The following is a 24000-nucleotide window of genomic DNA, read 5'->3' as shown; positions in this document are numbered from 1 at the left end:
TCTCTCTCTCTCTCTCTCTCTCTCTCTCTCTCTTACGTCACTCAGCCAATCACCAAACGCCACGTGAGGAAGGAGAGAGAGGCAGAGATTCCTAGCGGTGTTTTCCCTCACTCTCATCACTGAGTCATCAGTAGCAATCTTTCCTGGTGAGGTGAGGACGTCGTCAGGTGCTCCTTAAATGGTAGGCTTTTGCTATGATCCTTGTGATGGGGGTTTGTAAGACTAACGTGAACCTGACCTTACCCGATTTGACTTAATAATATGAAGTAATGTAGCCTATTTGTAGAGCCCACAGTCATCTTTCATGTTACCCAGAGCATGTTTCAGAAGCGACATTTTGGGGCTTCGATCAGCTCAGTAAATCATATTAGTTTTGTTTGTCTCGTTTGGTTGTATTGAATTTGATATTTCCCCTAATTTTGCCTTTTTTTGTGTGTGTTCTTTAAAGTAAGCAGTAGGGTTATATAGGTGGCTGGCACAAAAAGATCGGTTCTGCCAAGGCGAAGCGAGTCGTTACCAAGCGATACCATGATCGGAGCAATGAATATTTACACACACACACACACACACACACACACACAAAGGTAGAATTGGGAATGGTTATTGTGTTTTTATAATATTTTTTGCGTTAATAGTGAAGGTAAAGTAATGGGAGGGCAGGAAAGGTTATGGTGGTGCCCCGATTAACACACACACACACACACACACACACACACACACACACACGTGAGCACGCGTATGTGCTAAATGACATGGTGTGAAAGAATGAAAAAATTAAGGAGAAAAGTTAAAGTGGATACAAAAATATACTCGGAGACAGTAATGAGGTGTAGTAATGGGGGCATGGAGCCTTGGTATGAGTCTCTTCAGGTCAGTTGGCGGCCCTTAGGAGTCAGCAGGGTGAAGGAATGAGTTAAATGCGATTTTTCTTTTCCTGATCAGTTTGGGCTGATAGCTGACGGGATGCACAGCCAACCCCAAGAGTTTCTCACCGCAGCCGCCAGACAACAGGGATCCCAGTTTTGTCTGCTCTATGTGATTTAATAATTGCCAATGATAGTGAATTTCATTGTTTTGACCAATCATTGAAGATACGGCATATAAGGGAGAGCACCTACCACCACAACTGCTCTCTCCTCCACCACCAACACCTGTCCCCCTCCTCACTATCCCTTCTTTATTTGACACTAATATAAAACCACCACATCATTCAACACTAACCACCACAAAAATACAATAGTTTCTCATACATTGCGTTTCATCGCAGCAGGGACAGAGAATGTTTCCTTTACTTGGTTAACTGTATTACTTTGTACGTACATCTTAATTTATATATATCTCTAACAAAGTTGCCATTTTAAATTTAAACAAAGCTTATATCATTTAAAGATTAAATCTAAAATTACATTTTGAAAAGAAATTCAAATAAAACCTTATATTTATAGAAAAGCTACGCATATTTAACTAATAAGAAATATTGTTTGTTAGCTATGTGGATATGTATAGGTAAGTTTCCCTGTAGGACTAGCGTTGGAATTTTTGAATAACCGAAGTAAACTGAGGTGAAGGCGAGCCAGGGTTAAAATGCGAGCAGGGCGTCGCCCCCCAGCCCCGAGCACTGCCAGATAGCCGCGCTTAACGAAAGAAGTTAAAGAATGTACAGGTAATAAGTGAATCTTGTAGGGATGGGGGAACCGAGTACTTACTGCAATCTCATTCATTCGGTTCTAATTACTCTTTAGAACCGAGTACCGAATGATTGCTTAGCGGACAGCCAGGCGGGGATCGTAGCAGGCCGGGATGCCAGCCTTATCGCAGGATGCTGGAGGGCAGGGGCTCAGTAGGTTGCAGGAGAAGAAAATTGTTCATATTCGTACGTTTGGGGACAGATGACATTAAGTTAATGTTTTTAGTGGCTCATATTTTTCTTTTAACTGCGATTATGAGTTTCATTTCCCAGGATGATGATCTGTAATGTTACTAAGTTGATTACTCTTTGTGGGGTTCTTGAAAGGTCTGAACTTCCGAAAATCCCGTAAATTCTCAACAATAAAAAAATATAAAATAAAATATCTGAAAATGGAGTTCTCAGACTCACAGCCACTTCTAGTCCTTTAATTATTTATTTTTATGACCAGTCACACACTCATAGGACAAGCAAAGACCAGATGAACCTGCTCTTAAGTTTATTTAAAGCAACAAAGAAACTCGCTGGAAATTAAGAGTTAATTAATTCCAGGCACACAGCAACCTAGCTATCTATCTTAAAACATCCTATGCAAATAGATTACTTAACTGTAGGTGGGCGAAGCGGGAGCCACACCAATGATAGTGAATCTCATTGTTTTGACCAATCATTGAAGATACGGCATATTAGGGAGAGCACCTACCACCACAACTGCTCTCTCCTCCACCACCAACACCTGTCCCCCTCCTCACTATCCCTTCTTTATTTGACACTAATATAAAACCACCACATCATTCAACACTAACCACCACTAAAATACAATAGTTTCTCATACTTTGCGTTTTATCGCAGCAGGGACAGAGAATGTTTCCTTTACTTGGCTAACTGTATTACTGTGTACATACATTTTAATGTATATTTATATCTTTAACAAAGTTGGCATTTTAAATTTAAACAAAGCTTATATTATTTAAAGATTAAATTTAGTAATACGCTTTGAATAGAAGTTCAAATAAAACCTTACATTTATAGAAAAGCTACGCATATATTTAAGTAAAAAGAAATATTTTTTGTTAGCTATGTAGGTATTTATATGTAAGTTTCCCTGTAGAGTGAGACAACGTTGACGTCGAACTCGTTGGAATTTTTGAATAACTAAAGTGAACTGATGTGAAGGCGAGCCAGGGTTAAAATGCGAGCAGGGCGTCGCCCCCCAGCCCCGAGCACTGCCAGATAGCCGCGCTTAACGAAAGAAGTTAAAGAATGTACAGGTAATAAGTGAATCTTGTAGGGATGGGGGAACCGAGTACTTACAGCAATCTCATTCATTCGGTTCTAATTACTCTTTAGAACCGAGTACCGAATGATTGCTTAGCGGACAGCCAGGCGGGGATCGTAGCAGGCCGGGATGCCAGCCTTATCGCAGGATGCTGGAGGGCAGGGGCTCAAAGTGTTGCAAGAGAAGAAAATTGTACATATTCGTATGTCTGGGGACAGATGACATTAAGATAAGGTCTTTTAGTGGCTCATAATTTTTTTTTAACTGCGATTATGAGTTTCATTTCCCAGGCTGATGATCTATAATATATGTTACCAAGTTGATTTTCCTTGATTATACTGCTGATTATTGCTCGATTATACTCTGCTTGATTATACCCTTGATTATACCCTTCGAGTTATTTAATTATTAAACGCTGGGGCCGTATGCACAAATTACTAGATTTGCGTTTTTTATCCCAAAATCTTCATTTTTGGCACTTTTTTACTGTGCTTGGCAGAAAAATCTATTGGTTGGCATTTTTCTTGGTATATTTTTAGTAATACATTATTGCTTTAAAAGGACTTATGTGCAACACAATTATTTATTGAATGAGATAGGAACGATGATTCAAGTAGCATTTAATTCAAGCCACCCAAACCTTAGTGCCCCTTAATTAAAGGTTCATTTTCTTTCACTCCTGACGATGGCCCGGTGAGCAGACAAACACACAGACAACAAATGCATGAACAATTTAGCAGACATAAGGAGGACAACGTGGCGATCTGCACGGTGTTGGGCTGAGTGGGGACAAAAAGGAAACAGAGGGAAGGATGGTAAATTAAGTTGGCAAAAGTGTTCCTCGCGCAGTGCTGGGAAAAAAGGGCACAAATGTTTGAATAAGTGAAGATAAGTGACTATTTCAGTTTAGAAAATTACGTAACACTGAAAAGGAAGGTGTGTGAATAATGGAGGAACGAGAGGAGGAGGACCTAAGAAGCGACAATCATTATCATACAAAGCGTTACAAGTCAAAAGAAGAAGAAGCCAGACAGTTCACGGCATGCAAGAAAGACAGTTTTCTCTCTATATCTGCTTGTCTGTTGACTTTTGGTGAGTGATGGAAGTGGCCTGAACGTTAGTGATAGTAATAAATTGATTGTAATGTCCAGTATTTGTTTTGCTTTAGGAGTCTTCTCTTAACAAGGCTGCCGTGTTGAGTGACCAGCTGGCGGTGTGGGATGGTTGTTATTTCGGGTAATGATTGATTGATTGATAGTTTATTGTTGCAAGTAAAAACAACAAAGGAGAAGGAGGAGCATGCCATCCCAACCCCCAGGCAGGCCCGTCCATAAGGGGGGGCACGGGGTGGCACTGCCCCCCCTACCAGATTCGCTGCCCCCCCAACTACCAAGTTTCCTGCTCCTCCCCTCCTACTCCCCACCCCAACTATCAGGTTCTCAGTTAATATCGAGGAGATCTGGGAATGTCTCTACGAGCGTTGGTACTCACGTTTACTGCAAGATTTCGGTTTCCGTATATTGTGTAGATGTGATGTGTATATTGGGGCTTGGAGTTGATGAGGAAAAAGTTGGGCTATTTCTTATCTGGATACTACTTTGCATGATCTGTATATTGGGGCTTGGAGTTGATGAGGAAAAGGTTGGGCTATTTCTTATCTGGATACTTTGCATGATGTGTTTATTGGGGCTTGGAGTTGATGAGGAAAAGGTTGGGCTATTTCTTATCTGGATACTACTTTGCATGATGTGTATATTGGGGCTTTCAATGTTCTTGAGTTTGCTTTGTTTTCCATGATTTACATTTGCTTTAAATGTGTTGCTATGAAGAAAACATGTCTATATTTCTCATATTGGTACTTAATGATGTGCATATTGGCTACTGGGGTGTTGGGTTTTAAAAGTACATACCTATTTCTGATCAGTTTATTCTGTATGATGTGTATATTGAGGCTTTGAATATTCTTATGTGTTCTTTCATGGGTGGCCTTTCATGACTAGAGTTACTTTAAACTTGTTGTTATGAGAAAGCATGTCTATTTCTGATCTGGATGTTATGCAGTGTGTGTCTATTTGGGGCTTTCATTGTTCTTGGGTGTGCTTTATCTTCCATGATTTACACTTGCCTTCAATGCCTTGTTGTTATGAGAAATGCATGCCTATTTATCTTCTGCATATTTTGAATGATGTGTATTTTGCAGAGCTGGGATTCTGTAGAAAAAATCTACCACCGGTATCGGTAGTCGGTAGCGAGCCGCGTCCAATCGGTATCGGTAGATCGGTAGATTTTTCAGAAATCTACCGATCGGTATAGATTCGGTATCGGTAGATTAAAAAACTTTTTTAATGTAAAATAAAGTTTAAAAAAGGAAAATCACTTGAAAAGTTAAAAGCACAAAACGATTAAGTGCTGCTGCCGCGGCGGGTGGACTTAAAAACACTGCCACTTAAAACACTAGGCGATGAGGCTGAGCACGTTGTCGAGAGCGTAGGAGCTAGAGCGTAGGTGTAGGCTACTCGCGTCGGCAGGCCAAACAAGAGTGGGGCTCCCGCCAAAACTTTTGGCGGGAGTGAGAATCTGCTAGGTCGTGGCTGCCTCTGATTGGCTGAGAACGCCCAGAACGGCCGGTGATTGGCTAAGCGTGATGACGTCAAAGTAATACCTGGAATTTCCTGCTAACTGCTTCCCATAGATGCGCTCGAACGTGTTGAAACTTGTCCGTTTCATTTTGCCGGGGTCGTCTTCTCTTAAGTCTTAACAAAAAAGTCCCGCGCTCGCTTTTTCAATCTACAGATACCGATTGACTGCCAATCATGCGATCGGTAGCGGTATTCGGTAGTTTCTTCAAAATACCGAATGATCGGTATCGGTAGCAGTAATCTACCGCCGGTAGTACCGATCCCAAATGTCAATCGGTAGTCCCAGCTCTGGTATTTTGATCAGGGGCTTAACTTGGTTATGAAATATAAATGTCTTCCTGGTTTGGATACTGTGCATTATGTGTACTTTGAATAATGTGAATATTGATTGGGATTTTTAGTTGGTTATGAGAAATAAATGCCATTTTTTTATTTGGTTACTGTGCATGATGTGTATTGGGGTTTTCAGTGTTCCTGGCTGTGCTTTACCTTCCTTGATTTGCAATTGCTTTATATGTCTTGCTATGAGGAAGACATGCCTGTTTCTCGTCTGAGTAATTTGATGCGTATATTGGTATGTAGTCCTTAGAAACAATGCAGTCCTCGTCCTCATAAATAACGCATTTAAATTTGCTTAGTTTCAATGTCCTACTTGTGAAACATGATAAGGAAATAATATCTATTAAATTTGATTTGGTGTTTGCTATTACATTCCTTATTAAGTTCTCAATTATTAATGGGTTATTAGGGATGTGTGTGTGTGTGTGTGTGTGTGTGTGTGTGTGTGTGTGTGTGTGTGTGTGTGTGTGTGTGTGTGTGTATATATATAGATATATATATATATATATATATATATATATATATATATATATATATATATATATATATATATATATATATATATATATATATATATATATATATATATATATATATATATATATATATATATGTAGATATACTAAAATTAAAATCAGGTAAAATCTGTAAATCTGAGGTAATTTTCCTCATCATTTAAGGTAATACCAAAATGTATATTCTGAGAGAGAGAGAGAGAGAGAGAGAGAGAGAGAGAGAGAGAGAGAGAGAGAGAGAGAGAGAGAGAGAGAACTGTTTTTATTATATCCCAACTTTAGCCATGACAACTATGGACCCATGCATCGATATAGGTGGGACTAACTCTTTGCTCTATGCTACTGACAGCCTTCTCATGATCTGCCCCCCTTAATATTTCAATTGCCCCCCTATGGTTAGACTTCTGGGGACGGGCCTGCCCCCAGGCAGTACAGAGTGTGATTATACAACTAAGGATACATGTGTAAGTATCATTAACGTTGCTCAAACTTGGACAAGAACATTTTAATTCTGGTTGTTTTTTTGGTGCTTTTTAACATGGGAATATAACAGATTTCCAAGCAGAAGAAAAAATCTCCATTTAAAAATGCATCAAAATATATATACCCAGAATTAAAATGTTCTTGTCACTAGTCACCAGTGCAAACCAAACCTAACCTGACCTAAGCAAACCTAACCTAACCTAAGCTGACCTAACCAAACCTAACCCAACAAAACCGTGAGACTTACCTTAGGCATCGTTTGGGCGCGTATACAGCCATGGTGCACCTAGCCAGTGGTAGCCATAACTATTTCCTATTTTGAACAATAAAAAAAAATATCCTTGAATTTGATTTAAGGAGCATTTCCATGACTGTTGAACATTTGTAGAAAAGATATATGAAGAGCTAGTACTGTTTCATAAGGTAGGTAATGAAATACTGGCATGTTAATAAAACGAATCTGAACCCTATTTCGTCTAACTTGCGACAAACGTACACAATTATGTCCAAAAAAATGGAAGAGTTTAAATGACTCTTCCAGAAAATTTAAAAAGATGAATGGGGAAAAAAATATGTGGGTGAAAGAGTCTAGTGATGGGTCTGTAGAAGCCTTCTGGAAGCTGTCACTGCAGTTTGGTTCCAAGGTTGTCTTCCCTTCAAAATCATAAAAAACTAAATCCTTCATTTATTTCAGAGTTTATTGGGTTTAACTTTATTGTAAAGGATGTCACAGTTTATTTAGGAACTTCAATAAACATCTATCATGAATAGTAGGAAGTAATATATTTGATTTTGTGTTAACATCTTTCTTTTACAGCCTACAAAGTATATATGTCTGGGAAGATACGTAGTGATTTATTACACTATTGAAATTCAATGATGATGGACATGAATAATATGCATTTTGATATTCATTGTATGTGATACTATTTTGTATTATTTATTCAATCGTTATATGACTGCCAAGTTAAAGAGGAAAATATGAAGTAGTGATATATTTGATTTAATGTGTTAATATCTTTTTCTCTTTATCATATTGCAGTAGCTTTGCATATTTTAAAGGATGGTGATTTATTAAAGTATTGGAATTTACTGATGATGGATATGAATGATAAGCATTTTATATTGATTTTATGTGATGTTGTTATATTTTAATTAGTCAAGTTATATACCTTCCTTGTTAAAGAGAATGCAATAAATTTTCACAGTGAAAATATAAAGGTTGGCATATTTCTTTGCATATTCAGAAAAAAATGGCAGTTTTTAGTAGAATTTGGTCAAAAGTTGGCATTTTTCGTGATAGAAAACCTGGCAACCCGGCTTCGACCCCACCTCAGACCGAGGATTCTTTTCTAGACACCTTGTTTTTTTACTGAGTTCGTCAGGACTTGCATGAGCCCCGTCAGGAGCATGTTGGCTGGGGGGTCTTATTTGTCTGTTGACTGCCATACACATTTAATTCTGAAGTTCTTCCTCTTTTATGCACTCATTCATCCTCCTCATTGGTTTTTCTCTCCATCTCCTGCTTTCTCTTCCTCTATCTCTATCACTCTTCTCCCCACATAAGTTTCATGCCTTCTCTTCTTCTATCCCCATCACTCTTCTCCCCACATAAGTTTCCTGCCCTCTCTTCCTCTATATCCATGACTCTTCTCTCCACATTTTGCTTCCTGCCTTCTATACTTCCATCTCCATCACTCCTCTCCCCCACATGTCTCCTCTCTCCTCATATATGTCTCCTCCCTCCCCACTTAGTACGTCTCCTGGCTTTCTATGTCTCCCTCTCTTATTTCTTCCTTTTGCGGTTCAGGTTGATATTATTCTTTGCTTTCTCATTTCATCTTCTTCTCTCCTCTTCACTTGTTTGTTTTACCTTCTTAAAACCTTATTTTTCAGCATATCTTTGTGGTTTTGTTTTGGTTTGTTGTGTAGAGTAAGTGGATATGATTTACTGAACTGAGTGGTCTATTGCAAAGACTAGTATTTATTTCTGGGTAAAATGTTCTGATTATGTGATGATCATTGTTGTTACCAGAAAACAGCTAGGATGTTGCTTGAATATATCTGGTGGTAGGTTACTATCACCTTAATAGTATACAAGAAATAATAAATGAATAGAAAAGTTTAAAACCCAAAGTGTGACGGGTGTTATAGTAGAATATCAACCAAGGTATACAAGGGACCCAAAGAGCTCTGATGGAGAGGTAGAATTTTCTTGCAAATTTTATCGTAAGCTAGCAACTGTTTGATCCTAAAGGACACTACATTATATAGACATTTACGGGCAAATTCTGAGTGTAAGATGGATTTGGGATGAGGTGAGCCTTGTGCTGTGCTATGAGGTGAGAGCAGTGAGGTAGGTAGCTGGTTTTTCTTAGTGGTCACTTAATGAACAGCCCAAGGTTATGTTGTGGTCCTGTGGTGCTCCTTGTTCTCTGGTGCTCTCTTTTGAATTATGATAGGAAGGACTGCATAGGGCCAGCAGATCTCCTTAGATGTAAATGTAACTTATCTGGCTTGAAAAGGTAAAGTTGGGAGCATATGCTACAGCCATGTATGGCGGTCATGTTCATCTCTATCTTGTTAGCCCTCGAGCCTGTGGTGGGAGAGAACCCACTTACCTGAGACATGGCCAGTGTAATTTCTAAGTTGCCACTGTTTAATTTTCCCAGATTTCCCCAGGTACCCATTTATTGACCATACTGAAAGGAAGGAACCGAAGGATGAACTGTTCATCACTCAAACTCATGCAAAAAACACATTCATCTGAAAAAATGTTCTCGAGAGCTTAAGCTATTGACACCATTTACATAAAATGTCACCACTAAAGTAGTGCCCTATTACTGCTAAAACAGTAACTTGTGGCCATTTCATTAACATAATAACTTTTTCAGCTAAATTCCTGCAGAATATTGAAGACACACCAGCTTCCACTGCCCTAGTACCTAATGCAGAGGCAGAGAGAAACAGCAGTTCCTGTAGCTGCAGATGAGTAACTGAAATCATCACAAGGTATGAACCCAATTCAAACCCAACTGATAGTAACCTATTGCCACTTCAAAAGTATCCTATTTGCCAAATTAGTACACAACCTTTTGCCGCTAAGGATAGTTTACTGTTTCCACTAATATAAGTAATTATAATGGTGACATTTTACAAGGCTCTAGGAACTGTGACTTTAGTATTTTGTATATATTTGAGCTAGTTTATCAAGTTGTATGAAACTGCCTGAATGTCAAAGTCAAGAGTTTGGCCATCTGATTTGCCTCTGCGCATTCCTTTCAAAGCTTACTCTCTTCACTGTCATGTTGGGAATTTTCAAGTTCGCAGATAATTCTCCTCACCACCATCCTCCTGCCCATCTTAATCACCATACAATTTGATATAGAATTTTCTGCAACCTTCACTACTACTTCCTCCATATTACTTGTGACCTTGTCCTTTGCACCTTTTAGCAAGCAACTGCTGACTGCCAATGTTGTCTTTCCTTTATTGTTTTCATGCTCCAGCTATTCCTCAGGGGTTCTTCTGTCTCATCCATGTTAAATTTACATATATCACTAACCTTGATGTTATGTCATTTTTGCTGACTTTATAGTATATACTTTTATTTTTGTGGCTTCTTGTAATGCAACACCATTGAGTGCTGGAGATTGAACCTGGGCCTTCTGAGTAGAAGTCAGGAAAATGTACCAACTGAGCCACCGATGAGCTATGAGGTCACTGCACCAGCGGCCACTTCTGCAGCAATACACTGAAGCCCTGGACCCACAATGCGAACATGAGGGTGAAGGTGACCTCACTCACACTCATGGTAACTACAGATGCTTTTAATCAACCAAAAATGGCACGTACAGTGTATATACACATCAGAGAAACTGCAACAATGCAGTGGAAAAATCTTGTAATGTAACTCCATTAAGATGGCGCCACTATAAACACTCGCCTACGCCAGAACGGGCTGGGCTGACCATCAGGCCCCACCTGGAAGAAGCCTTGGGCCGACCATCAGGAAGATGCCTACCGGTGCAACAGGCAGCGACGTAAAAAAAATATTTAAAAAAAAATTTAAAAAATGCCTGAAACTGAATCTTTGCCTACTGATTAGAAGGCAGGGCAGCATACCAACTAAGCCACTGATGAGGTTCAGTCCTGGCACTCATTGGTGTTACATTACAGGATCTTTTCACTGTGTTACTGCATTTTCTCTAATTTATATATCCACTGTATGTGCCGTTGTTGGTTGATTAAAAGCGTCTCCAGTTATGAGTGTGAGCGGGGTTACCTTTACCTTCATGTCCACAGTGCAGGGCTAGAGCGTCTCCGGTACAGTACCCGAGCTGCAGTAATAGTCACTGGCGCGGTGACTTTTTAGCTCCTCGGTGGCTCAGTTGATATGCTGCCTGACTTCTACTCAGAAGGCCTAGGTTTGATCCCTGGCACTCAGTGGTGTTTATTATTCTCTAACGCTTTGTGCTTCTTTTGCTTTAGACTGTAGAACTGCTAAGAAATTGCAGAATTTGCACCAAAAGTCAAATATTTTAGGAAGAATCTCCGTAGAAAAACTGGAAGGATTTCATCTTAAATCAAACAAGAGGAGTCTCCCCATCAGCTTATATTATACATCTCTTATACACTTATGAAATGTTCTAAACAAGATAGTTGATCAACTAAGATTCAACTGTCACTCCAGGTGTCATGAACTGTAAACCCGGCCAGGTGCCACACCCCTCCAAGAACGTTGTGATCAGGTGTGATGCTGCTCTGTGGACACTGCCAGGTGTTGCCCCCTCCAAGTGGTGAGAATTCAGCCGAGTCAAGCTTCAGGAGATCTCCTTTCTGTTGGTAGAAGGGAAGTTGTAAAATAAATTTTGTTTTGCTGCTGTATTAACATTTACAATAAGAAACTTTTGAAAAAGTAAAAAAAAAAACTAGACAGTCAATTACAGGGGACCAATAAAGTTTTAAATTTTGGTGTCATTTGTTGTTTCAGAAATTATGCACTGTGGAACCTGCCAGGAGACAACCCACTAAGAACATGTTGGATCACTCCAGCTAAAAGGTGTAAAACTAATGACCAGTGCCCTCCCCAGGACACACTCATTGTCTTGGGCAACTTCAACGCTGGCACTGACAGGGTTTTCCAGAGTGCCGAGTTCTTTGCAACTGACCGTAGGCTTGTTGTTGCAACACTCAAGCTTCTTGGCAGGTCGAGAAGAATTTAGAGATGCATCATTGCTTTGTTTCATCTTGAGAGGCTGACGGACCTGGCATGTGCTCAGGAGTATGCAGTGACAATCTCAAATCGGTTTGATGTGCTCAGCACCTTTGAGGACCCTGTAGAATTGTGGGATTTCTTCAATCATGAGGCTCTTCGAGCTGTCAGGGTGTGCATTGGAGAGTGCCCGAGATCTAAAAGTGGCTTTGCCTCGGTGGAGATGCTGGATATTATTAAGGAGAGTCGCGCTGCCAGACTTGTTGGGAATCGGAACCAACATAGGGCTCTGCTGTGTAGGACTAGAGCTCCCTGAGGAGAGAGAAGATATATGTCAAGGGCCACCTAAATGCAGATGACCTCCAACCTGCTTACCCTGAAGAGCTCTGCTTGAAGTCTCCCTCACAGGTGAGCACTATCCAAAAAGCTGATGGCTGCCTTGTGTCAGACATGGATGGGTAGAGGGCTCTTTGGCCTGAGTACTTTGTGAGCATTTGTGACCCTCCAAGTGGGCAAATTCCAATTGCTGGGTTGCAGGTGGTGGATCATCGACACATCGACAAAAGCCTACTCTCACTTGACAAGGTCAGAGAAGTTGTGCCAAAGTTGAGGGGTGGAAAGGCACTGGGTATCTACAACATGAGTGCAGAACTGCTCAAAGCTTCTTTCCCGTGAATGTGGGAGTGAGGTAGGGCTGTGTCCTTGCCCCATTGCTTTTCAACACTTGTATGGACTGGGTACTAGGCAGAGTTGTGGACCAGTCTTTGTGGAGCATCCATTGGCAATACCAGGGTCACTGACCTTATTTTTGCCAATAATACAGTAATCCTTGCAGAATCGCTGGAGGTTTTGATGATGGCTCTCGATGCACTGCATGAGGAGGCAAAGCCCTTGGGACTTCAGGTCTCCTGGGACAAGATCAAGGGTACCAGGTGTTTGTAGGTTTGCTGGATGAAACAGTACAGTCTGTTTGTGCATGTGGCATGGACATTGAGATCTTGGAAATTTTCATATAACCTTGCTTGCGAAGTTCAGAACAACGGTGAGTCTCGCCAGGAAGTCTTACGGTGGATTGGCTTGGCCCATGGTGTTATGGACTCGCTCAGCGTATGCTGAGTATATGGCATTGTCGATACCGGTGTAGAAGTACAAAGATTCGGATCTTCAGGTCCCTTGTGGTCCCTGTCCTACTTTATGTCTATGAGACATGGACACCAAATGGGGTCTTGGAGAGGTGGTTTGATGCCTATAGTAATAAATGTCTATGCAGAATCATGGGATATCACTGGAATGACTGTCAAACCGACTACTACTCCGTGAGACTGATTTGACATATATTACCTGCATGGTCCATCAGCCAACTCCAGCAATACGGGCATATGGCACGTTGCCCAGAAGCTGATCCTGCTCATTAGGTTGTCTCTGTAAGACACAATCCTGAGTGGAGGAGGCCAGGGGGACACCCACAGAGTTCATGGCTTGAACAAGTCGATAGATCCTGTCAGGAGGTACTCCAGATGGGAAGGGGGCCTGCTTGAAGGCTCGCCCAGAGGGACCCCTGGACTTAGCATTGTTGGGTGGGTGAGGCGACGCACCCCTGTGTAATGCACCCATTGATTGATTGAATGTGTTAACATTCTCTAATGGAACACTGAGTGCTGGAGATGAAATTTGGGCCTTCTGGGAAGAAGCCAGGGCAGCAAACCAACTGTGGTATAGTGCTGCAGAAGTGGCCTCTGGTGCAGTGACTTTTCAGCTCACAATGGCTTGGTTGGTTTCCTCCCCTGACTTTTTTACTCAGGATGCTGGGTTCGATCTCTGGCACTCGTTGATATTTTTTTTTTACGTTCTGGCGTTTAGTGCCAGCAGACCTCCTTGGTGGGGCCTGATGGTTGGCCCCAGCCTGTTATGGGGAGGCGGTGGCAGTGGCTGAACGGATAGCGAGACAGCCCCGTGTTCAGGAGGACGCGAGTTCAATCCCCGACCAGTGCCACCAAGCTGGGATTTCTTCAGCCGCCGCCGAGTGGCTTAAAACTACCCACATGCTGTCCAGAAGACCACCTATCAACCTGGACTCTAGATTCTAGGATTAAAGATGAGCTCCGGGAGGGCAGCATGAGCCAATGCAAGATGGCGCCACTATAAACACTCGCCTGCACCAGAACGGGCTGGGCCGACCATCAGGCCCCACCGGGAAGAAGCCTTGGACCGACCATCAGGAACTCAGGATCCACCGGGAAGAAGCCTGCTGGCGCAATAGGCCAAGATGTAAAAAAAAAGTGTTTACAGTGGCAATGGCGGGACATGAACCCATGTCTTTCTGGATGTGGTTCCTCCCCAATTACATTACAGGATTCAACTGTGTTATTACAGTTTTGGGGGATTATACACCATGTTTAGTAAACAGAAACCTGTGTATACCACATGTCTGGAAAACTAAATACACCTTAAGACACTCAAATTTGTTTCTTTCAAAGCTTGATGTTTAAAACATTCATTCCTCCAGAGGCACTTTAGTCAAATATTTTTAAAGGGTTATTTTTAAAACTTTTTTTTTATAGTTTAATTTACAAATATGAGAGAAATTTAACCTGGTAGCAGCGGGGATCATGTTTCTTAATGGTCCCCTCTAAGCGAAAAAATCATCCCTCACACAAACCATTTCATAATATATATCAAAGCATTTGTGATCAGATTATGTATCATCAATTTTTGGGGGTTTATATCATGGCACAAATTTGGCCCGTCGCTGCTACCGGGTTAATTCTAAAGATTTTGTAAACCACTGTGTTGTATTGTTATGGGGAATAACTCTTAAAGTGCTGGATAAGGATAATTTGGCAGAGTATGTTTCAAATCTTGCCTGAATATGGTTAATTCATGCCTTAGAGACAATGATAAAACCCAGTAGATAATATTGCTGTTGAGATGGGGTTGTGCAAAAGTGCTGGGAGGCCAACATATTTAATACCGGTATTAATGATCGAGCTCTCCAGCTGTGAACACGGCAGTGGAGGTGTTGAGGCTGTCTGCGGGCAAGCTGGCAGGCGGATTCAGGGACGACACCTGAACTGTTCAGGTTATGGCAGGGTACTGAGCTCGGTGCTGCCATAATTGAATGAATCATGCGGCTGACTCTTTGGCTACCAGCGCGAGAGCACAATGCCGTTTGGTAGCCTTGTGTCACAAAACCTAGAAGGTTTTATCATTGCATCTTTTATAGGTACTTTAATTATCCACACCTTGTTAATCATTCATCTTGACAAAAATAATGCAAGGTCTGAAACATGGTTGCCAAATTATCAGCCATATCCAACACCATGTTATAAACTTATTCCTGAAAATATATAATATGGCCTCTGAAACCCATGGTAATTGTTGCATCTGTAAGTCAAATCAAGATCCCAAATTGATTGTCACAATGCACTCGCATAAAAACATGAACCAATACTAAATATATTCTAAATTTTAGAAATACTCCAAGGAAATGACATTCAAACTTTTAATTAAATGTTTTGAAAAAGATATTTGTATTACAAACTGTACACTAGAGCAAGGTGAATGTTGTGGGTGTAGAAAGCAGGCTGAGTATTTTACCTTTGAGGATGGCCTCGACCTGCATGAACAGCATGCTGACAAGAGGAAGAAGTGCTGCAACCTATTCATCTTGTGGAGTTCTGATTGGCAGACATCAGGACAGGCCAATTGAAATCTGCAAAATTTATCAAGGCTGGGCATCACAAATACAAAGCACAACATCAGCTTCATTTTATTTTGGATACCATTTAATTATACCTATATTTGCTCACATTCTGGCAAACTAAATCAAACCACCTACTGTTAGCCAGAATAAGAACAGGGTATCTATAAGCTGCTGTTGTGGCCATCCCCTTGAGAGAAGTTTCCATGAAGGGACGGAGTGGTGGTGGCGATGAAGAATATTTGTTGAGCTCTGCTCCAACACTGGTGAATGGTTCTTCCTCAAATGCTCTTCTTCCCCAATTACCTTTACAATAATACTTGCAAACAAACATTCAACACCTAATAATAGTCAACTTACGATTGCTAGTCAGCTGCAGATGTCAACACATGGAAGGAGGCTTGTGTGTGGTGCTCTGAGAAATAACCTGCACCTCTGAAAAGAGATGAGGCAAAGGAATATCACATGACACTAAGAAATATAATACTTGTTCTTAGTAAAAAATATAATGCAAATAAACATGCCTCAATGCTGAACTAAACTTATCTATAGATAAAGATCAAAGGACTTCCAACACCTCTGCTATGTATTGTCCTTCCTCAAAATAATTTGTAAAGTTGGGCTCAACTTTCCAAATTTTTTATCCACATTGAAGACTCTGCCGAGTGACAACATTGGGGTTAGAGGCATGAGTAGGATGCAAGTTCAGTCACAATAAAAGGACGATATCACCTCGGAAGCAGCCATCCTGAAGAGCTGTTTAAGATATCAAGGCACAAATGCAAAGGCCGAGTGGAGAGATGGTGGGACAGTTTTTTCTTTAATCAAGGTGAGTTAGAGAATTGCAAACAAATGCAGAGCATGAAAATGATAGGATAAAGCAGACTGCTACATACAAAGGATGTGAGAGAAATATTTAATGTTTCTGACCACTTTGTGTTTGGGGCAAGAGTAACATTGAAATGGGAATTTAAGGGACTGGAAAGATGCAAAATGAAGATATAATTGCCTGATAAGAAATCACACAAGAGTTCATAATTATGATACTATAGTGAAAGAAAATTAAGAATTTACTGTGAAGAAAAAGCACAAAAAGAGTAAGTGAGGTGTGAATTTTTTAAGAGGTCAGCAAATAAAAGTCTTGAGAAGATTCTGAGAGTCAAACAAAACCAAATCCCGTAGAGTAGTATATGATGGCTATTGAAAAGCAAATCGTTTGTACATGGCACACTAATAATTTTATTATTCAGGATCTTATAAAGAAGTTTCATTGTCATTACAGAAATGATAAAAGTAAACTAGACTTTGATGGATGTTCCAATAATTTTCAACCATGAATCAAAGTAGTCTGGCTCTTTGGTGTGTTGTGAAATTCCAGGAGTTGAACTGCTGAAAACATGCCGTTCAGGTGATGATCAAGTCTTATAACTGCTGCCAATAATAGCTGGTTTCTGCAGTTTCTATGATTTAAATTAAGATACATGTACCAATATATAATTTAACTGAGTAAGAGAACTAATTCTTATAAGTTACATACAATTTCTTCATATCATTAACCTCATTATAGAATGCTACTACAGTAGTTGGGTTCGAATCTATAGGTGGCAATAATTCTTGCCTACAAATTTGTGAAATTTATAAAGAACTAATAAATGTGGAGAAAAAGTTACTGAACTTTCTTGGACAAAGTAGTGTGTCCTAAGCTGTACAAGATGTGATGTAGAAAATATCTAAATTCTCAAAAGATAAAAACAGTGTTAGTTAGTGCAGTCAACAGTGAGAAATGTGGCTCATCCAGCAGACAAAATTATCAGTTTATTTCTCCATTCTTGGTGTCCGGCACTAGATCGTCACCTCTACTACATATATTTTGTAGCAAGATTTTCCCACAGCAATTCAGTGATGCTTATCTATAATGCAAAATTAAACTATTTCAGTGTACTCAGAACCTGAGCACACTTACACACTGTACATATGAACACAGCTCAATGCACACGGAGTAGCATGTTCCCTTGGAACTATTATTCCAGAGTGAAGGGTAAGTGTCAACGAAACTAAAATATATCGTGGAGTGGTAGGTTCTCGGAAAAGTCTAGAGAAGGTGAAAACTTAGGAACAACGGGTTCAGAATTCCTTTACGGAGACTGAATAAAATTAAACTTAAACATCAGGGTATTGCACATTGCCTGAGAAAAACTTGGAACACGTTTACATGACGTACATACAATGGCAAGTTAGAATATACAGTATATTACACAAGTGAATTTGTGTTGTCACAAGCATTGACCATACCATGAACACATTAATATAAAAATACTGCCATGGAGACTTTTCATCTATTTTACTATTTTATGACAAAGTTATCGAATCTCCAACCAAAACTCTATGTTTTCTTTTGCCATTTTAGGTGTATAATACATGTCTGACCTTTGTCTTTGGATGATAATATGTTGTAGTCACAAGCACTGACATAACCATGCATATACAGTACAACCTCACTTCTTCATACCCTTTTATGTACCAGCATCTTTGATGGTATACAAGTAGCTCAGTTCATCAACTCAAAAGTTTCAAGGTAAAAGATTTAGAAGGTACACAAACATCATAGGAACTGTTATCTTACTCATTCATAATGTAAGATCAATTTATTACTCAAATTATGAATTCCTTCATAAGCAAATTAATAATACCTAGATGAACTTTTGATGTTGATTAAACCTAATTTTTCGGCTGGAAACAGATCAGGCTGTTGGGGGCAGCCAGGGAAGAGTGACCCACAATAAATGGTGTCTTGGCAATGATGTCAGAATTTCCCTCTAGCATGAGTAAAAAAATAAATAAATAATCTGTAATAACTTTCAAGAACGGCATGACTGCCTCACTTCAAAGGGCACGTTATTCCCAGGCTAATGATATGCAACTAATCTTGCTGCAAGCACAGGTCAGCCAGTCAATAACTTAATGAGAACTGCTTGGTTATAAGGCAGCTTACAACATTTAACAAGTGTTGTGATCAAATGTCTTTTCACTTAGTTTTTTCAGATGTGTGTGAGAACATAAGAGGGCATGACTTTGGTGACAAAGCGGTTAGTGTGCAGTCACACTGCAGCCACAGCAGCATATACAAACAGGACAGCTATGATAAATTAATTGCAAGGTCACTGATATTTGAAATAAGTTTGAACATTGAAATCTTGAAGGAGTTCAACTTAAATGAACAAGGCTGAATATCCTTATGAATGTTATTATTTTTATCAATACACCATTTCCTGAATCTCGAATAACCTATTTTTTTTAGGTTTTACTGTATAACCTTGTCAAAGAAAATAATCAGTATATTTACATTATACATATACCCTTGTTTCACTACAACCACAAGTGAAGGAATAAGGCATTCTTTTGTCAGTTCCTTATGAATACACCATGACTTTCGACAAAACAAAGTAACTGGACTATAAACAGCAAAGAAAATGCCTGTTTTCTTTCAAAGATATAATGAAACATATATTGATGTGATGTCTTATACCTGGGCCGATTGCAACTCTGCAAAGATCCTTCTGCCAGATCTTGAATATTTTGTCAAGCAAATTCTGCTGTTGCCTCTATGGTAGAGTCATTCTAGCTTACCAAGCACGCTTTAAATGAACTTGCTTTTTACAAGGCAGAGCATTCCACTCAAAGAACAGTAGTTAGACTCGATCTACTCATCTATTTACACATTATGCTAACTTACATGTGAAATTATTCACCATTTGCACGAAACCTTCAGTGAGTACGGAGTATTCGGTGTGCTGGCTCAAAACCAAAGCATACAACTATCGTATTTGCCGAGTCAATGAAAGGTAAACAGGACTCATGTAAACAGCTCAGCTATTGGCTACCAGAACAATATGTATGCGGTACGGGTCATCTGCCAGTAACACCCAGCTTGTACAGAAAGTCTTATACCTGTGAGATGTAGTTCCGACGCAGCGACCATTGCGGCTTACTGGCGCACACAGATCCAGTAGTGACTCCACCACCGAGCTGCCCCGCAGTAAACCAACAACCAACGCGTCGGAGCTTCGTCTCACAGTGTATCAGAAAACGGACAATAAACGCACAAAGGGTCAGAGTATGCTTAACAGGTGCAAAAGGCAGTGTGGAACTCTACATCAAACTTACATCTTCCACTGTCTATTTTAAGGCAGAGGCTCAACATAATCCTACAGTGGCTGGCTTCCAACCCTGCCGAGGAGAGCAAGAACGAGACCCTCCCGTTCCTCCGTGCTTCGAAACGGATCTTGCTACGTAAAGGTACTTCGGCATCCAACAACCGTGAGTTCGTAACGGTACTTGTGTGACGAAGTACCGACTACACGGGTGTCTCTTTACAACAATGCACGTGTTATCAACAATGAAGTACAGTCGCAATTTGAAATCAATATGAAGTGATTCTAAAAGTGATCACGGAGTATTCACAGAGTATTCAAAAAGATGAGTTAAACTGTCAATGACTATGTGACCGTAACGTGAAGATAGACACCTGCGTCTGATATAAATAGATTTGGAACTTATCCGAATTAGACAAAAAGCTGAACTGCATTTTGGTGAGTGCGCTGTGATGCTCTGATCGGCACATATGATACCCTAATTATTTCCTCTTCCAGAACAATGTTATCTCAATACGTGTGAGGCATCTTGACAGGTATAATGAACAGCGACTACCATCCCGTGCCGCCCCCTGACCATAATTACCTGTTGGGAGTGACCACTGCCACTCACAGCACTTCCTTCTAGGGTGACACGCTGATCAACTCTGAAACCTACTTGTGACCATTCGTGTCCACCCTACAGCCGCTCCGAAGTCTAGAATGTTACACGTGTGTTGCTGAGTGCAGGTAGGCAGGCTTCCCCACCTTCACTGAGGGTAAACAAAACAAAACAATGCGATGGCCCTTCTTCTCATCTGTCCACTCGAGGAGCACCATCGCCTGCGCGCACACTCGCCACCCCGCACCACAGCTGAAGCCAACTCAGAAAAAAGATACTCACATCCATTACGCTTTTCTGTAATCCCGTCCCTAAAGTTTTAATTGAGGTTATATTACATCGTTTACTGACTCTGACTCGTAGACTACTTCAAACGACTGCGGTATTATTACTTTCTTTTAGATCGACAATATGAGCAGCAGGTACTTATTTACTTTAGAAAGGAGGGGCATTGCAGCCACTTGCTTCTCCCAATTATGGATGTAAAATTATTGACTGTCTATGTTTACTGAATAGTTTCGACCATTTTAGTTTTACAACGCAACAGTTTCCCTACGTACATCAGCATTACTGCAGGCGAGTTCTTGGAGTCTAGTTGATTTGAAATAGCGAAGTTAACAGCCCTGATGGTGCTGATGGCGTCTTGCACCGCGCTCTGTCTCGTCTAAAAGAGCCGTGTGAGGGCCAAGAAGACTGCGGACATTCCCAACGACGCCAAGACCGAGTTGCCGGAGTTGCAGTTGTCCTCGGTGCAGTGACAGTAGGTGACCATGACGTCCTTGGTGCCCGTCCTGGTGTAGCACTCACCGGCGGCAGCCTTCGTCTCCTCCAGCCAGCCGCAGCCCCTCACGGTTCGCACCTTATCGTTGACTGAAACAAAGGTTGGTATTATAAGACATTTTCGCTTCTCATATCAGCTATTTATAAAGGTCAAAGAGGGGGTCAGTCGGGTTCTAAACTTCTAATGAGTGTTTCTTCAGGTTAATGGTACAGAAGAAGGGTCAAACTACTTACTACCGGTCATAAAACTATATACTCCTGGAAATGCCCTCAACTCCCACGAAAGTCTTGTCAAATATGTGTTCTTGGGCTACGAAATGTCTTATAATACGACCCAAAGACAACCTCATTATCTAGCGCCACGTGGGATTACCAAACTACTCTATATCAATGCAACTTAGACAAATACGATACATCTTTAATCTCTACAAGTACGAAGAAATGAATATCGATGAATACACGTACTAGTTAACTTATAAAATACCAGATGAGCAAATGGTAATCCGTCACTCACTTCTCTGGATGATCTTCCTGCAGTAGATGGGTTCAGTGTCCAGGTGGTTCTTCTCCAGCTGGTTACAGTCGATGGTGTCCAGAGTACTCGAGTCGAAGTTGGTCTCTCCGCAGCGGGGGTCGAACGCGCTGTTACATGCCCAGCAGCTGAGGCCCAGACCTGGCGGGGACGGAGGAAAGTCAAGCACAAGTTCGATCCCAACAGTTTAGTAGAAAGCAGTCCTCTGTGTGTGTGTGTAGAGGTGAGAGAGAGAGAGAGAGAGAGAGAGAGAGAGAGAGAGAATTATTTACATGGACATTCATACCACGCAAACAATATGGACCAAGCTGAAACTCTACACGTCTCTCTCTCTCTCTCTCTCTCTCTCTCTCTCTCTGTATAATTGTGAAAAAAAATCATTACGAGGTTGTATTTTGTGCATTTAATCAGTGTGTATGTATGTATGTATGTAAGTATAGATGTGTGTGTGTGTGCGTGTGTGTGTGTGTGTGTGTGTGTGTGTGTGTGTGTGTGTGTGTGTATGTATGTATGTGTGTATAGATGTGTGTGTGTGTGTGTGTGTGTGTGTGTGTGTGTGTGTGTGTGTGTGTATAGATGTGTGTGTGTGTGTGTGTGTGTGTGTGTGTGTGTGTGTGTGTGTGTGTGTGTGTGTGTGTGTTCCTTTCCCAACGACCACCGGGAATCCCCAAGCCTGCAGTTTGTCTCATGGAACAAAAAAATAATAAAAAAAGAAAATGCAGAGAAAAAAAAATCGAGATAATACGTAAGGTGTGTCACGCATGAGCCGCCTTTCCCTTCACGTTGACGATCTAAACTGGCGACTCGTGACAATTCATATGTACTAACAATTTTGACCGAGGAAGGAGAGAATGACGTAATCAGCTGAAGCATAAAATTGAACTACTTTAACTATTCCGAGAGCGAAGAAGAATGTTTGATGAATTACCCTGCACTCTTCCTCCTCCTCCTCCTCCTCCTCCTCCTTATCCTCTACCTCCTCCTCCTCATGATGTATAAAGAGCTACGATATTACAAGTGGAAGCACGGTTATGTATAAGATACCCGCTCTCACCCAAAAAAAAAGGAATATTCACGATTCATTTCAGCTAACTTAATCAAGATAAGTTCGCTCTCTTGTATAATATAGTTCTTTGCAGACGGTGGAGGCCCCCCCCCAGTCGTTGGCTCGCGAGACACGCCGGGTGGAGGGAACGAACCCCGGGTCACCGCAGCGGCAGCGAGACTGGCGTGACACGATGGCAAGTGGTATCGACCCGCAAAACATGACTCTCTCTCTCTCTCTCTCTCTCTCTCTCTCTCTCTCACCAGAAAGAAAGGTTATTAAAGGGAAGAAAAACCAGTTCTCTTCTATCTAATTCCCTTCCACCCTTGCCTGAAGAGTGAATCAGGTCATCGAAGAACTGCCATTAGGGAGATCCGATTTCTTCGTTCAATTAGTATGTATTCTTTCCCTTCCTTCCTTCTTCTTCTTCCTTTTCCTCTTCTGGTCTTTCTATTACTTTCTCCTCGCGGGTTCTTCTTTCAATCCGCATATTTTCTTTCCTCCCTTCCTTCCTTCCTCTTCCTTTTCTTCCTCCTACCTTTCTTTTCATTCCTTCCCCCATCACGGTTTCTTCCTTCAGTCAGTTTGTGGTCTTCCCTTTCCTTTCTTCCATCCTACGCTCTTCCTTCTACCTCTTCCTTTTCCTCTTTCGATTCCTTTTATTCCTTCTTCCTCCATCGTGATATCTTTCTTCAGTCGGTTGTGTTCTTCCCTTTCCTCCCTACGCCCTTCCTTCCTCCTCTTCCGATCTTCTTTTTATATTCCTTCCTCCCCATCGTGGTATCTTCCGTCAGTTAATGTGTTCTTCTTCCTTCCTACTTCCTTCTTCCTCTTCCCTATCGCTGCCCTCCTCCTTCTCTCCCTCCTCGTCTTCTTCCTCTTCTTCCTCCAACCTGCCTTCCTCCTCCCCCAAGAATAGACCGGTGTAGGATCAATATAGTAGTCACGCACTGTGGTCACTCCCCCCCACCTTCACTAAACCACCACCACCATCACCACCTCCACGACCTCACCTTTACCATCACTACTACTCC

At 41.1% G+C, this 24000-nt stretch overlaps 1 protein-coding gene and 1 long non-coding RNA gene across 5 annotated transcripts in view; one reads left to right on the top strand and one right to left on the bottom strand.

Annotated features, from left to right (window-relative positions):
• Nucleotides 1–108: 108 nt before the first annotated feature.
• Nucleotides 109–11772, top strand: LOC126999872 (uncharacterized). 3 transcript variants are annotated; one of them, XR_007753648.1, is made up of 5 exons: nt 144–181; nt 943–1024; nt 3668–4058; nt 9837–9954; nt 11636–11772. It is a non-coding gene; the product is annotated as an uncharacterized LOC126999872 (long non-coding RNA). The 3 variants fall into 3 exon arrangements; XR_007753646.1 differs by having other exon boundaries at nt 109–1024; XR_007753647.1 differs by lacking the exon at nt 943–1024 and having other exon boundaries at nt 124–181.
• Nucleotides 11543–24000, bottom strand: part of LOC126999871 (uncharacterized) — a 44261-nt gene continuing 31803 nt past the window's right edge. Inside the window, exons 2-6 of one of the 2 annotated variants that reach the window (XR_007753645.1) lie at nt 21904–22062; nt 19806–21479; nt 16218–16292; nt 15755–15869; nt 11543–11781 (exon numbers count right to left, since the gene is read on the bottom strand). Coding sequence is in view for 1 of the 2 variants with exons in the window: in XM_050862983.1 (XP_050718940.1) it covers nt 21274–21479; nt 21904–22062 (365 nt within the window). In the remaining variant the exon portion in view is untranslated. Of the gene's footprint in view, nt 11782–15754; nt 15870–16217; nt 16293–17071; nt 21480–21903; nt 22063–24000 lie in introns of those variants that run through there. The other variant, XM_050862983.1, reaches the window with a different exon arrangement.

The sequence above is a fragment of the Eriocheir sinensis genome, chromosome 17, assembly GCF_024679095.1.
Source record: "Eriocheir sinensis breed Jianghai 21 chromosome 17, ASM2467909v1, whole genome shotgun sequence".
NCBI lineage: Eukaryota > Metazoa > Arthropoda > Malacostraca > Decapoda > Varunidae > Eriocheir > Eriocheir sinensis.
Note: the sequence above shows the minus strand (reverse complement) of the source record. Positions and strands in the feature narration are given on the sequence as shown.